The 12,450-nt window shown below is 50.8% G+C and overlaps 4 protein-coding genes across 4 annotated transcripts; 3 read left to right on the top strand and 1 right to left on the bottom strand.

Annotated features, from left to right (window-relative positions):
- Positions 1-117: 117 nt before the first annotated feature.
- On the bottom strand, positions 118-1,602 carry CLUP02_10102 (uncharacterized protein; the record flags this gene model as incomplete). Its single annotated transcript, XM_049289078.1, has 1 exon — positions 118-1,602. The coding sequence occupies one exon, from the start codon at positions 1,600-1,602 to the stop codon at positions 118-120; it is 1,485 nt and encodes a 494-aa protein (XP_049146222.1).
- A 2,836-nt stretch (positions 1,603-4,438) lies between these two features.
- Positions 4,439-7,129, top strand: CLUP02_10101 (uncharacterized protein; the record flags this gene model as incomplete). The annotated part of the gene is made up of 15 exons (XM_049289077.1): positions 4,439-4,560; positions 4,613-4,736; positions 4,852-4,933; positions 5,259-5,455; positions 5,520-5,850; positions 5,913-5,949; positions 6,006-6,056; positions 6,128-6,224; positions 6,288-6,335; positions 6,403-6,431; positions 6,519-6,575; positions 6,639-6,674; positions 6,734-6,829; positions 6,889-6,981; positions 7,060-7,129. The coding sequence occupies 15 exons, from the start codon at positions 4,439-4,441 to the stop codon at positions 7,127-7,129; spliced, it is 1,470 nt and encodes a 489-aa protein (XP_049146221.1).
- A 73-nt stretch (positions 7,130-7,202) lies between these two features.
- CLUP02_10100 (uncharacterized protein) lies at positions 7,203-8,032 on the top strand (the record flags this gene model as incomplete). The annotated part of the gene is made up of 5 exons (XM_049289076.1): positions 7,203-7,460; positions 7,520-7,561; positions 7,634-7,656; positions 7,712-7,744; positions 7,891-8,032. The coding sequence occupies 5 exons, from the start codon at positions 7,203-7,205 to the stop codon at positions 8,030-8,032; spliced, it is 498 nt and encodes a 165-aa protein (XP_049146220.1).
- A 94-nt stretch (positions 8,033-8,126) lies between these two features.
- On the top strand, positions 8,127-11,866 carry CLUP02_10099 (SRP72 RNA-binding domain-containing protein; the record flags this gene model as incomplete). The annotated part of the gene is made up of 6 exons (XM_049289075.1): positions 8,127-8,328; positions 8,386-8,953; positions 8,982-9,023; positions 9,583-9,687; positions 9,791-10,624; positions 10,681-11,866. The coding sequence occupies 6 exons, from the start codon at positions 8,127-8,129 to the stop codon at positions 11,864-11,866; spliced, it is 2,937 nt and encodes a 978-aa protein (XP_049146219.1).
- Between the last annotated feature and the right edge of the window lie 584 nt (positions 11,867-12,450).

Genomic DNA, 12,450 nt, shown 5'->3' with positions numbered 1-12,450 from the left:
CTGCTTCAAATCAACGGGTCCTGGACGCCAACCACGCGTCTAAAATGCAGTAAAAACAGATCCTACAGGCCAAAGCTAGACGGGGAAAATAACGGAAAAGGAAAGAAACCACGTGTCTCACACAGTCTCTACACGCCTCCGCGATTCAACTAGACTTGGCAGGCAAGAGGTCCGGGGTGTCTTGGTTCGAGAGCCGTCAGAATCGCTGCCTGTCGCGGCAGCTGTTAAGCCAGCTGTTCGCGACATCTCGGATGCTGCTCGTTTCAGGTTTGGAAGACTCGGGACAATGTCTCCGGCGGAGGGTCGATCATGCTCTTCCATGCGATCATCTTCAACTGGGTCGTTTGGATCTAAGAAGTGATCGTAAATCCAGCAATTCTCGAGACCCTCTATAAATATCGGAGAGTTACGTAGAAAGTGCCATGAAAACTTGTCCTGGCGCATGGCTATATATAGAGAATCGATCTTGCCGTTGGCCTCGCAGACGCCGCAAAATTTCTTGAGAAAGTTGAGATCATAGTCGCTGTCAACAAGTCTGGAGTCCAGTGGCCTGAGCATGGGAAGCCCTTGGAGCCTTTCTGCGTCGCAAAGCTTGGCCTGTAGAGGCATCCAGGATCTTCCTCTGAGTAGGCTACCGAAGGATTTTGTAACAGCCTCAACAAAAGAGTCACTATCTGGACCGCCAACTACTACAGTCCGGTGGAGCCCTCGGGACAAGCAGCGCTTGTAGGCGTTGGTATCCCTTTCGAATGGGAAAGGCTGAGAGGCTGTCGGAAGAAGCGAAATATGAACTGTCCAAGCTCCACAGTTGCTTGAACTTGTGTTGGAATCGGCGGTGCTGAGGGTTGGTGAGGTACGGATGGTTTCTCCTGGAATGACCTCGGCCTCGGGCTGTGAATACAGAGTGACACCCAGCGACTGTTGCCGGTTGGAGGCCGTCACAGCGTCTGGCCGGGACAAGATTGCTTCCTCTGTCATGTTCGGGACCTGGCCACCTCGACTGGCCAAAGAATCATGGTCCGACTCTAGCTGATCCAGTCTCTCTTCGATGCTTTCGTCGGCGTCGAAAAGCTCCAATTGTCGATTGCTGACGCTCTCCAACTCCCCGTTGACACGTTCCATGTGTTCTGACTGGGAGCGTAGGGCTTCCCGAAGGTGGGAGGTTTGACGCTCAAGCTGCTCTACAGACTGCCATACTCTGTTGATGTTGCGATAAGAGCCCTTGATCTCCTGGCCTATCTCTTCACGACTTTTGTCGACAAGGTCTTCCAGTTCGCTCACTCTGGCAACGACGGTTCCAAGGCCGCCTTGTCTCTGCTGGTCAAGTTGTTCTTCGAGGGCTTGAAGTCGCTGCTTCAGAAGTTCGACCTCCTCTCTGGTCGATGACGGCTCTGGGGTCTTGACATGATAGCAGGCCATGTGCCCACAGTCGCAACTAGCGCCGGGCGTAGATCGATTGAGAGAAAAGTGAACACAAGCGCATCGTTGGCCTTTGATGCCAGGTACGAGCAATATGTAGCGGCACTGACCCTGGGGTAGAGATTTCTCATCGACACGGCCAGTTGGGCCTTGCAACGGCGAGGGAGATGAAGTCGTGGACATGAAGGGTGAGTTGGTGTTGATGTTCTTGGTGATGAGCTTTCTTCAGATGAGACCAGCGGCTGCTAAAACAGCATAGGTTGAGTAAAGTGTGACTACAGTCGATAGTGCTAGTCACCGTCGGGGCGATTGCCAGTGCTTCAGAGAGGGCGCGCAGGAGACACTGAATACGATGCAGCGAGGATGAATGGTTGAGCCATGGAATGGATGTCGAAGATTGACGGTTAAAGGTCAGTGGTGGTGGTCGGAAATGCAGAAGGCCAACCAAGAAGCACGGGCTTGATCAGGTAGCAAAGGGCGAGTAAACAGAAGGGAAAGTCAGATGTTGTGAGGGTTGGCGGGGACGGCTCTTTAGATAGCAGGCCAACAACCGGGAGGTGGACCGGGACCGGGAAGATCAAGGCGTGGGTCTGGGCGAGGTGCCTAGATTCGGGGTTCGATGTCTGGGGTAAGGTAGAATACCAGGAACCGAGTTGGGAGTTGCGATACGCGACGAGATGGGTATCTCGTCGTACAGCAGAAGAAGCACGGGATGATGATGGGGCCAGCGGGGCGGAGGAGTGAGAATAAGATACGGTACGGTGATAGCGGTGGCAGGACTTGTGCGGGCAACGTGTGTTGTAGACGCGGATGTGGACGTGGCTGTTTGTTGGTGCTAGAAGACAATGACTGTACTGCACACTCCGTATGCGTACTCGGTCAGGTACTCAGTTTGAGCGGCGAGCAGGACGGATGGGAATGACTGGGGTTGCGATTAGGGAGAATAAGGTCGGGAGAGTCATGGTATCGTAAGGTAGACAAGGCGATGGTAATACATGAGATGCGGCGATTCAGGTTGGGAAAAGGAAGGGCGAGGGTGAAGGTAGTGGGCCTCGAGAGACGGACGGGCAAAAGTTGCAGACGTGGGCGGAGCGGAAAGGAAGTGGCATTGGATGGAGATAAAAAGGCGTGTCGTGTCGAAGGGGCAAGGGGGAAGGGGGGGGGGGGGGGGGGGGGGGAGGGGGGGGGGGGGGGGGGGGGGGGGGGGGAGGGGGGGGGGGGGGGGGGGGGAGGGGGGGGGGGGGGGGGGGGGGGGGGGGGGGGGGGGGGGGGGGGGGGGGGGGGGGGCAGGCCGCAGGGTGACAGGGGGGAGTCTAGGGGAGAGAAGCCGAGAAGGGGAGCGGTTTGTCAAGTTTTGCAGCGCAGCACCTACGGATATTCCTCTGAATGTCCAACCGTTCACTCCCACAGCACACACTACAGTAGGGACCCATTAGTCTCAATATAACCTACTAATTTACGCGTCCCGACGCGTCTTCTACCATATATTACTTTTCTTCTTAACTACTATAACTTAAGTAAATAGAGGCTAGAAAACGCGCTTTTAAACTTAAATTATTAGGAAATAAGAAGTTACGTTATAAGTTAACTAAATATTAGTAAGTAGTTATTATTATATTAGTTATAAGTAGTAAAAGCTACTGCGACGTAGTATCGCTTCTTAACTACTCCCTTAGTATAGTATAAGTAGTACTTTAATAGTTCGATATTACCTATTCCTTTAAAAGCCTGCCCTAGCTAGGCTAGCTAGAAAAACTTTTAAATATAGAGAAACGGGCTATAGTTAGGTTTATAAAAGTTAATTATTAGTAACTATATTAATAGCTTATTACGGAGTAGAATAGTAAAGTAAGCCTTAATACGATTAAGTAGGTTCTATATAAAGTAAGATATTATAAATAAGTAGTTATAAAAAGGCCTTTTATAATACTAGAAGTAGTAGCTTTACGGCTCCGATTTATAAAAAAATAGTTTAAAAACTTTAAAGAATTAATAGTAGTATATAGTTTAGTAAAAAGACCTTATATAGAGATTTAATTACTAATTCTCTATAATTTAGGCCTAATTCTCTAATAAGAGCTTATATTAAAATAATACCTCTACCCCGACCTAATAAGTATTTAGGTTACTATAAAACTACTAGAGAAAGGAATTTATTAATTTTATAAGCTATATTAAAGCAAATATATCGCCGTCCATAATCCGTGGTTATGAACTTTGCAGGAGGGAAAGTTAAAAAGTTGGAAAATCTAAAAAAATAGTCTAGCGAGACAGTGTGAGTATCCACTGATACCGTGTATTAATACCGTGTAACCGATATCGAGAATCGCCCGAGCAGCTAGCAAAGGCAGAATACTAAAACAAATTAAAGCAAATATATTTATTATAATATAGGGAATAGTATAAGTAAAGGATAAGAATAAATTAGTCTTTTTTATTCGTAATAGCCGTTCTTAACAGTAAGGATATAATATAAATAGCTATATTAACTATTAAAAAAAAGGGTATTTACTTATTATAAATAATATACGGTATTTTATCTAGGATAATACCCCTATTTACGCGTTAAGTCGAATAGTTAAGTAGCTCTTAACTTAGGGAATCTCCTAGCTTAAATAGCTCCCTTATTTACCTAATCTAAATCTAATTAAGTATTATTAAAAACTTATAAAAGGTAACCTATATTACTTATACCTAAAAGCATTCTACTTAAAGAAGAATAAGTTAGATATAGAAGAGTTCAAGTAGTAATTAATTATAGCGTAGGAAGCTATTTTATAAAAAAAGATTCGGGCTATTATATAATCTTTATTACGTAGACTTTACGTAGTAGTTAAAGCATAGGGATAGTATATACGGTACTAAAGAGCAAGTTCTAGGCTTTTTTTTTGACTATATTTTTACTATATAAATCCAAAATCTGATAAATTGGTTGCTAGTGGAAGTGGTGTGGTGAAAATGCAGGTGGTTAGGAAAATGGTGGGTGTATTGAAACTAATGGGTCCCCACTGTACACAGTATGGATCGGGGGGGTGTAGAATTTCCCGACGTGCAGAGGAGGCTTTGGGCAGAGAGTGAATACAAAAGACGTGACGACAAAAGAGAAATAATCAGGGTCGCTTACGTGGTGAGGATGGCGAGGTGAGGTCTAATTCCATCGAAAGGGCTGTGAGCGATGCAGCGCGCATTGCAGTGCAGACGGGGGTCCATGGCAGATATCTGTCAATGATTCGAGGGCCAGATTCGTCAGGGCCGGGAAGAATGAGGGAATTGGAGTTCGTCGCAAAGTGCGAAAGGGCGAGGCTGGCCTGATTAAGGTACCTTAGCTAGGTTCCGGCTGCCCGTACGGCCTACCTGAGATGGATGGCTGCTGCGAAGGTAACTATTTACCTTGGCCAACAAGGCACTGGTAACATTAGGTTCGTAAAGTAGTTCCCGTCTTCTCACAAGTTTCTCTCTTGTTGTCCCTTCCTCTCCTTCTCTTTTGACGGTCACTGCCCATCCGCCTACCTCAGTACCTATGAGACTATGGTGTGCGGATGAATACGCTACACTACTCCATCATACGGGGAAGCGGGAAGCGGCAGGCGGGACAGTGGATTATTCGCGCGAGATTGGGGGTGAGGGGGACCACTGGGGGGACGGGGGGGAAGGGGGAGGGGCCGAGGGTATGATTTCATTCGTAGGGGAAACATGAAGGTTGGGGGCTTCCTTACCTAACCTACCTAGGTCTACGGGTACCTTTATTCCAATCGCACTGGCCGTTCCCCTGGAAAGCCAAATAGGGATACCTAGCATTTGGCTGCCACACACTCCAAACTCCATGTATTTCCTACCAGGAGAGGTACTTACGGAAGCTAGGTCAGATAATAGGCAGGAATCCCACACTAGCCGGGGCATGCCCACCGCGCCGTTTTTCGACATGACAGTTCAGGTTATCAATCAGCTCAACCAAATGGAACCCCCAAACACCTCACGGCCAAACCATCAACACCAGCAACACGGTGGCGCTTTGTTGCGCACATCTTGGAATACCGTACCAACATGCTTGTCTAGGGGAGTAACTAGTTTGGAGGAAAACTAACAGGAAAAAAAAAAAGGCAAGCAAGATATCGAGGTTGGCCTTGACCTCACCCGACGGCCGCAGCCCGCACGCAATTCGCCGCCACGGTGCCGACATCTTCACTCGCGCCAGACGGTTGCCATGTGGTGCAAGACGGTTATTCCTGGTTTCGTCAAGGTACCAAAGGCAGGCATCCAAGGAGAAGCAAGAGCCCTCCCACGCTCTCCCGTCGGCGCCCACCCATGTGCGCCCGTCAGATGCTCGAGAGACAGCCTCTGAGTGGTCCATGTGGGGGACCAACCAGATAAGACGCACTGCAACCATCAAAGTCTTACCAACCCAATGGAAGACGCAGATATCCTCCATGTGTGCGGCGTGCCTGCTCGCTAGTCTATACGTAGTACCTCACCTCACATTCTCTGCCCATGAGTTGCTGCTGCCGTTGGGTACGGACCGTACGGAGTACAGTACCGGTATCCGTGGCCCGTGGGTATCAATCATTCACATGTGCAATCATGTCTAGTGCCTCCCGTGAGAGCATGGAACGAACGGCTGCGGGCGCTGTTGAGCAGGGGTCCGATTGCAGTCGGCCGGTTCGGACGTGGAATTTTTGCACTCGACACCTGATGGATCAGAACTTCTCAGTACATACCTACTAGCTACCACGCACCTCATGACGCTGCATGGCGGGTGCTTGTTAGGTAATTGTTTGGATCAGGAACCCGCGCACGAGATACCTTTGGTAAGAAAAAAAAAAAAAAAAAAAGAGCCGCGTGGGTCGCGCTTGCCAACTGCCAGATCCCAGTGCCCGCACTCGTCAAGATGGTATTGCCGCCGACTTTCGGCCATGCAGGTTTACGCCACCTCAGATAGAGATCCTACAATACTTTGTTACCTAGATCGCAGCCTCACATGCGCAGATTGAGATGACTCTTTCCCTTGGTACGGAGTACTGATACCCATGTCTCTGCTGCTTTCGAAATATCTTTCCCTTCGTCTGGGCTCACTAACAACATTCCCACCTATGGCTACCTAGGCCATTGGACAATGAGACATCAGTATTGCGACGATGCATCGCCCCGCCATCCGTGCTGTGCACTTATACTTCCGTACATACATAGCAAGGCGATTGGCGGCATCTGTGCAGCTAAATCAGGGTGCACAGCAGACCGGAACATGGATGTGTACATCGGTGAGGTAGGCCGCTATCTGCATCTCTACCTTACAAGTAGTATCGTGCAGATCAACGAGACCGACCGCCTCGAGCTGCCGACGTCACCTCCTGCCACACCTGCTTGCTGCTTTCACAAAGTCAAAGAACGATGAATCTAAACCCGACTTGACCTTGTTCGTCAACGTACAATGTGTTTCACCGAACCTTGTACACAATCGCGACACTCGGTGAGATCTCCCGAGCATGCCATTGGTCTCCCGTCTACCATGGCGACTGGCTTCCTTGCGGAAACGCCATCCGATCCCGACCTTTATTCGAACCCAAAGTGCCAACTCCCTTATCCTTATGGCCATTCTCTCCCAGACTGACCCTTGTCGGCTCTGGCAACCCTGGATTTGGAAAGCCCTGCTTTGGTCCCTGACCCCATGTGCCTTATCAACGATCCAACGCCTCTACCGGCGGATAACGGATGACAACCCGATATGCTCGATTAACTCACCGCCGCGACGCTGAGCGAGGCCGCCCATCCATTTCGTCGAGGCAAGGATGCCGAGCGTGGCACGCGTGGCAAGCTCTAACCACATACATCTGACATATGCCAACTCGATGCAGACGTTTGACAATTTGCGAACGAGCTGGCTTTCTACGATAACAAGTAGCTCGAGGTCTCGAGCAGAGCACGCTATGCCTCCTTCCCCGGCAACTAAGACCTGCGGCAGGCTGCTGAATTCCACCATACACACACCTCAAAATGGGTCGACGCCATCGCCTTTACAGGTCAATATGCTCGTTGAACCTGTTGCCGTTCAATAGTTGTGTTCTTTACGAAACTCCGAGCCGAGGTTCTGTCATGGAATCGACAGGGCTGGCTGCATATTGCCGTCCACGATGGGCTACTCCTCATAGTATTCATCTTTGACAGAGAGGCATTTCCCCTCTCTTTCTCTATAAATCTCTCTCTCTCACACACATCACAGGTTCCCGTCAACTGCAGTTACTTGTGTGCCTACAGGCAGCTGGGAACCTTGTGCATGTCAGCAAAATCGTGATGACAGTGTCGGTGGGATCCAAGCCCGTGGCATTCTTTGGTCTCCTTCTATTATCTCCACTCTTGGAACCACATGAATTCTCTCCCATGTGCCGTCAACGCTTTACCGTAGTTGAGAAAAGGAATGTGAGTATTCCTCCAGGCAATCCCTCAGCATTACCGGCCAATCAGCCGATGATGTATCAGGATTGCTTGGTACAGCGGTTACAGGACCAACCAAAATGCTTCGTTTTCCGTGGCTCCGAACAGCGCGCCCTCCACCAATAGTCCAGCCTCGTTCGTTGACACAAATGCCTGCACTCCCCTCATCAACATCCTGAGGAGATGAATTTGATGTAGAAACATCCGATATGCAGCGCTCATCCTCGTCTGCAGATTGAACACTGAATAAGACCGACTTGGTCAAAAATCGCGAGCTCAAAATGGCCGGCTTTGGCGACACCATCGCCTCACTTCTGGAGACATATTCCAAGTGTCTGTGTCTCCTGAAGGGCCTAAAGGGGGCTCGTGGGAACAAGCAGCCTCGACAACTTCGAAGAAGCATTCGCTCTGACAGGTCCAAGGTTCGAAGTGTATACTCTTCAAAGCTGTCCGTGGCTGGGACTCATCTTGAAAAGGGCGACGGTGCGTGTTTCTGCGTGCAGCGGCTTTTTAAGCTCATGTACTAATGTATCACAACAGCCGTGGCTCGATCTTCTGTGCGAAGAGTGATTAAGCGTCTTACATCGGCCACGACCAACTTGCTTCATCTCATGACCAGAGGCCAGAACCCGGTCATTGACTACCAGTCACTCAAGACTCTGTCCAACTCATCGCGTGTCGACGCTGTCAAAGCGATCAATGACCTGTCACGGAGACTTAGCACTCCGTCCTTGAAGTCTAGCTCGTCCGGGTCAAGTAAGAAGCAGAAGCATCCGAAGAGGATGCTTGCGGCAGACAGCAAGTCCAAGTCGAAGGACAGGGAAGCCTCGGAGCGCAAACTTCTCAAGTCTGCGGCGGAGGCGAACGAAACAGAGACCAAACCTGGAAACCCTACCTATACACAGCACCTCAAAGCCGAGAAACGTATGTCCATGGCAACGATGTCATCAGGCAGCACCAAGCTTGGCGAGATTGCCCCCAACAAGTTGCGACGAAGGCCATCGGAAAAGCCGGCATCGACAGATCAGTTCAGCGTGGCGCCAACATACCCGTTGAGACCTTACCATCAACCGGAGGTCAAACGCAAGAGGCTGTGGGGGCTTTTCGGGTGACGATGAACTCACATCTTGATGAAGGGCGTTTACTCTGCCTATTGATACTGGAAGCCACAGAAAGCAGTCTGCACAACGCATAGGAACATATGATGAAGGAACGCATAATCCAACCCAAATAGCTATAGCGGGGAATAATTGGTTGGGATATGATTCACGAGAACAACGATATACGCAAACTACGACGCTGATATAGGCGGATAGGAAGGCCAGATATGAGTATCTATAATAACACACAGGTTTTTAGGCGAGGAGCTCTGCATTGCGATGCAACCGCGGGGTAAAAGCAACAATTTACAGATTGATGATGAAGGAAGCCCTCGATCGAAGCCGCACAAACTCGGGGTATCATAGATAGATACACGAATCAGAGACGGCAAGCTTGTGTGACCTTAATCCTGCAATACCTTATTGATTGTTTAACCTCACCAAGACTCATATCGCTGTCGGGAGTGGTTCATACTCCCCACGCTGTTGGGGGGAAAAACCACCATTGGAAAAATAAAACGCAAATAAAGTAAAGAAAGCCGGCTGCCTTGAGGGCACTCCAAACCCAGAAGTAGTCTCGAGTACCACTGCACGCAATCTGTGTGGAGGACTACAAGTGGGACACCTGAGCTGACAGCGCTGGACGTCACTGGCTCTGCCCCACCATCCACATCGACGTCGATTCCCTATCCACCTCGAATGGGCCCAAGCGTGTCTTCAACTCGATATCGCCTTTCGCAACGTGCTCACACGACGACGACGACGACGCCTAGATCGACGGCCGACCAACCTCAACTCAATCGCTGACTGTCGCCTCGAGTCTACCACCATTGGACTGTCGATAGAAGCTACAGAGGAGCGGCAGAACATGCAGCACCGCCCCTACTGAATCATCACGACTCATTCTTCGCTGCCGACGCCGCCCCTCACCTCACGATGCCTTCAGATCCCGCCGCAAACCTTAGCGCCCTGCTGCGCGCAGCTTCTATCGAAGACCATGAAGAGGTCCTAAAGGCTGCCAATGCTTCTCTGAAAGCCTCCAAGACTGACATCGTTGCCCAACGCACCCGCGTTGTCGCCCTTCTCAAGCTCGACCGCTTCGACGACGCCCTCCGTGCGATTGCTGACGGCGGCGACAAGCTCGAGGTCGCTAGCCTTTTGGAAAAGGCCTATGCGCTTTACAAGACGGGGAAGCTACAAGAGGCCCGCGAGGTTGCCAATTCCAAGCCCCAGCGAAGCTTTCGCCACCTGGTTGCTCAGGTGGCCTATCGAGCCGAAGACTTCAAGGACGCGCTCGACGTCTACAGCAGCCTGTTGGAGGATGAGCAAGGAGAGGAGAGCGATCTAAAGATCAATCAGCTGGCGTCCGCCGCCCAGCTGGAATGGAAGGTTTCCAACAGCCTTGATGGAGAAGACACGCCAATTCCCGCCGCCGAAGATGCCGACACCTTCGAGCTTGCCTACAACATTGCCTGTGGTATGATTGCCCGCGGCGAGCTCTCCGAAGCTACGAAGCTGCTCCAGAGAGCACTGCGCCTCTGTGACGACTCTGAAGAGCTCTCGGAAGACGACAAGAAGGCTGAGATGACCCCCATCATGGTTCAGCAGGTGTATGTCTATACTAGGTTAGGCAAGACCGAGGAAGCTCTCGCGATCCAGAAGCGACTATCCATTTCAGAGTAGGTTGGCCCAAAATTCTTTCTAAAGGAGGTTTTTGCTTACCTCTGTTACTCAGGGACTCTGACGCCGAGTCTCGACTGATTGCGCTGAACAACACCTCAGCTCTTGCGACCGAGGTAGACAACCCATATTTGGCCCAGCGCAAGTTCGACACCGCAGCAGCCCTCAGCAAACAGGCGAAGCTCTTCAAGTATCAAGAAAGCCAGCTGGAGCAGAATAAGTACATTCTTGGCCTGCAAGCTCAAAAGTTTGATGGCGTGTATGAAAAGTCGTCAAAGGCACTCGCAAAGGCTTCGCCAACAGTGTCCGTCGACACAAACGGTCTTTCGGCCATCAATGCCACAGCCTTTGCTTTGCGTCGCTCCAAGGTGGTTGAAGTGAAAGAGGTTCTCCCTTTGATTGAGAAGCGCCCCACAGATGTCGGTCTGCTCCTCACCATAATACAGCTCTACCTCACAGCGAACAACCCCGGTGCTGCGTTGTCCGTCCTTGAGCGCTTCCTGCAGAACCTGGAGAAGCAAGGCCCATCAGAAGTGCGCTTCTCTCCCGGCCTGGTTGCCTTGACTGTCTCTCTTTATAGACAGCAGGGCCGCCATAGCAACATACGATCAGAGCTAGCGAAGGCATCGTCCTTCTGGGAGAAGCACGATGGTCGCCACGTCGACTCTCTCCTCCGTGGCGCCGGTTCGGAGCTCCTCAAGTCATCTGAGCCCACGGATCTTGCAGCTGCTGGCGCTGCGTTTGAGAAGCTTTGCCAGAAGCCCGTTGCGGACCCCGTTGCCGCCGCTGGCCTTGTGGCATCCTTCGCCACATCAGACAGAGCAAAGGTGACGCCTCACCTCGCTGGCCTGCCTCCCATTGACGACCTCCTCCGGGGGGTCAACGTCGACGAGCTCGTCAGCAATGGCGTCGTCACCACTGCGCCGGCAGCCAGCCAGGCCAAGAAACGCCGCCTCGATCAGCCCACTGACGCAGGCAACAAAAAGAAGAGAAGAAGAAAGCTGCCCAAGGACTATGTTGAGGGCAAGAAGATGGATCCTGAGCGCTGGCTGCCCCTCCGCGACCGATCCTCGTACCGCCCCAAGGGTAAGAAGGGCAAGAAGAAGGCCCAGGAAGCGACGCAAGGTGGCTTCGTCAAGGAGGAGGAGACATTGGAGTTGGCCGGTGGCGCAGGATCTGTCAAAGTCGAAAAGGCGCCGACGACGTCGTCGAACAAGAAGAAGAAGAAGGGCAAGAAATGAGGAAAGGTGCTGTAGGACTTACTAGCCCCTCTGTCAAGAACATGCTGAAGGTCATGCTTGTCCTACCATGGCTGCATTACCAAAAGAAAAAAGTTCATTACTGTTCCTCCCATGACCGCGAATCCATGAACATGAGCTGAGTTTGGGAGACTGGTAACAAGATGTCGTGAAAGATATATTGTTTGATTGAGTACGCGCTCTATCTACTCTTGCCATGTACCTCTCTTTCCGAGTCTGGCCCCCTAATCGACCGTCATAACGTTGGCCTCAAAGTCCAGACTCCTTTCACCCATCAGCCATCCACCCACAGTACACACCTATTGTTCTGGATCGACTACACTTTGCCATTTCACCGGATCATGGTTGTTGACGGTAGAAAGAAGTAATTTTGAATCACAGCCAAGGAGCGCTGTCCGGCCCTACCTGCGCATCCTTTAATGATGCTGCTGTCTGTCAAATGGCCCCTTCCCGCTCATCCCTCTCTATCAAATCACTAGCTACCCTTTTTCTCGCTCGCTGGTATCTTCCGTTTTCTCCTGACTCATCCCCAGATCCGCATCATCCGATATCAACTAGTTCTACAA

Source organism: Colletotrichum lupini, chromosome 5, assembly GCF_023278565.1.
Source record: "Colletotrichum lupini chromosome 5, complete sequence".
Lineage (NCBI taxonomy): Eukaryota > Fungi > Ascomycota > Sordariomycetes > Glomerellales > Glomerellaceae > Colletotrichum > Colletotrichum lupini.
This window is presented reverse-complemented; position numbering and strand designations above follow the sequence as displayed.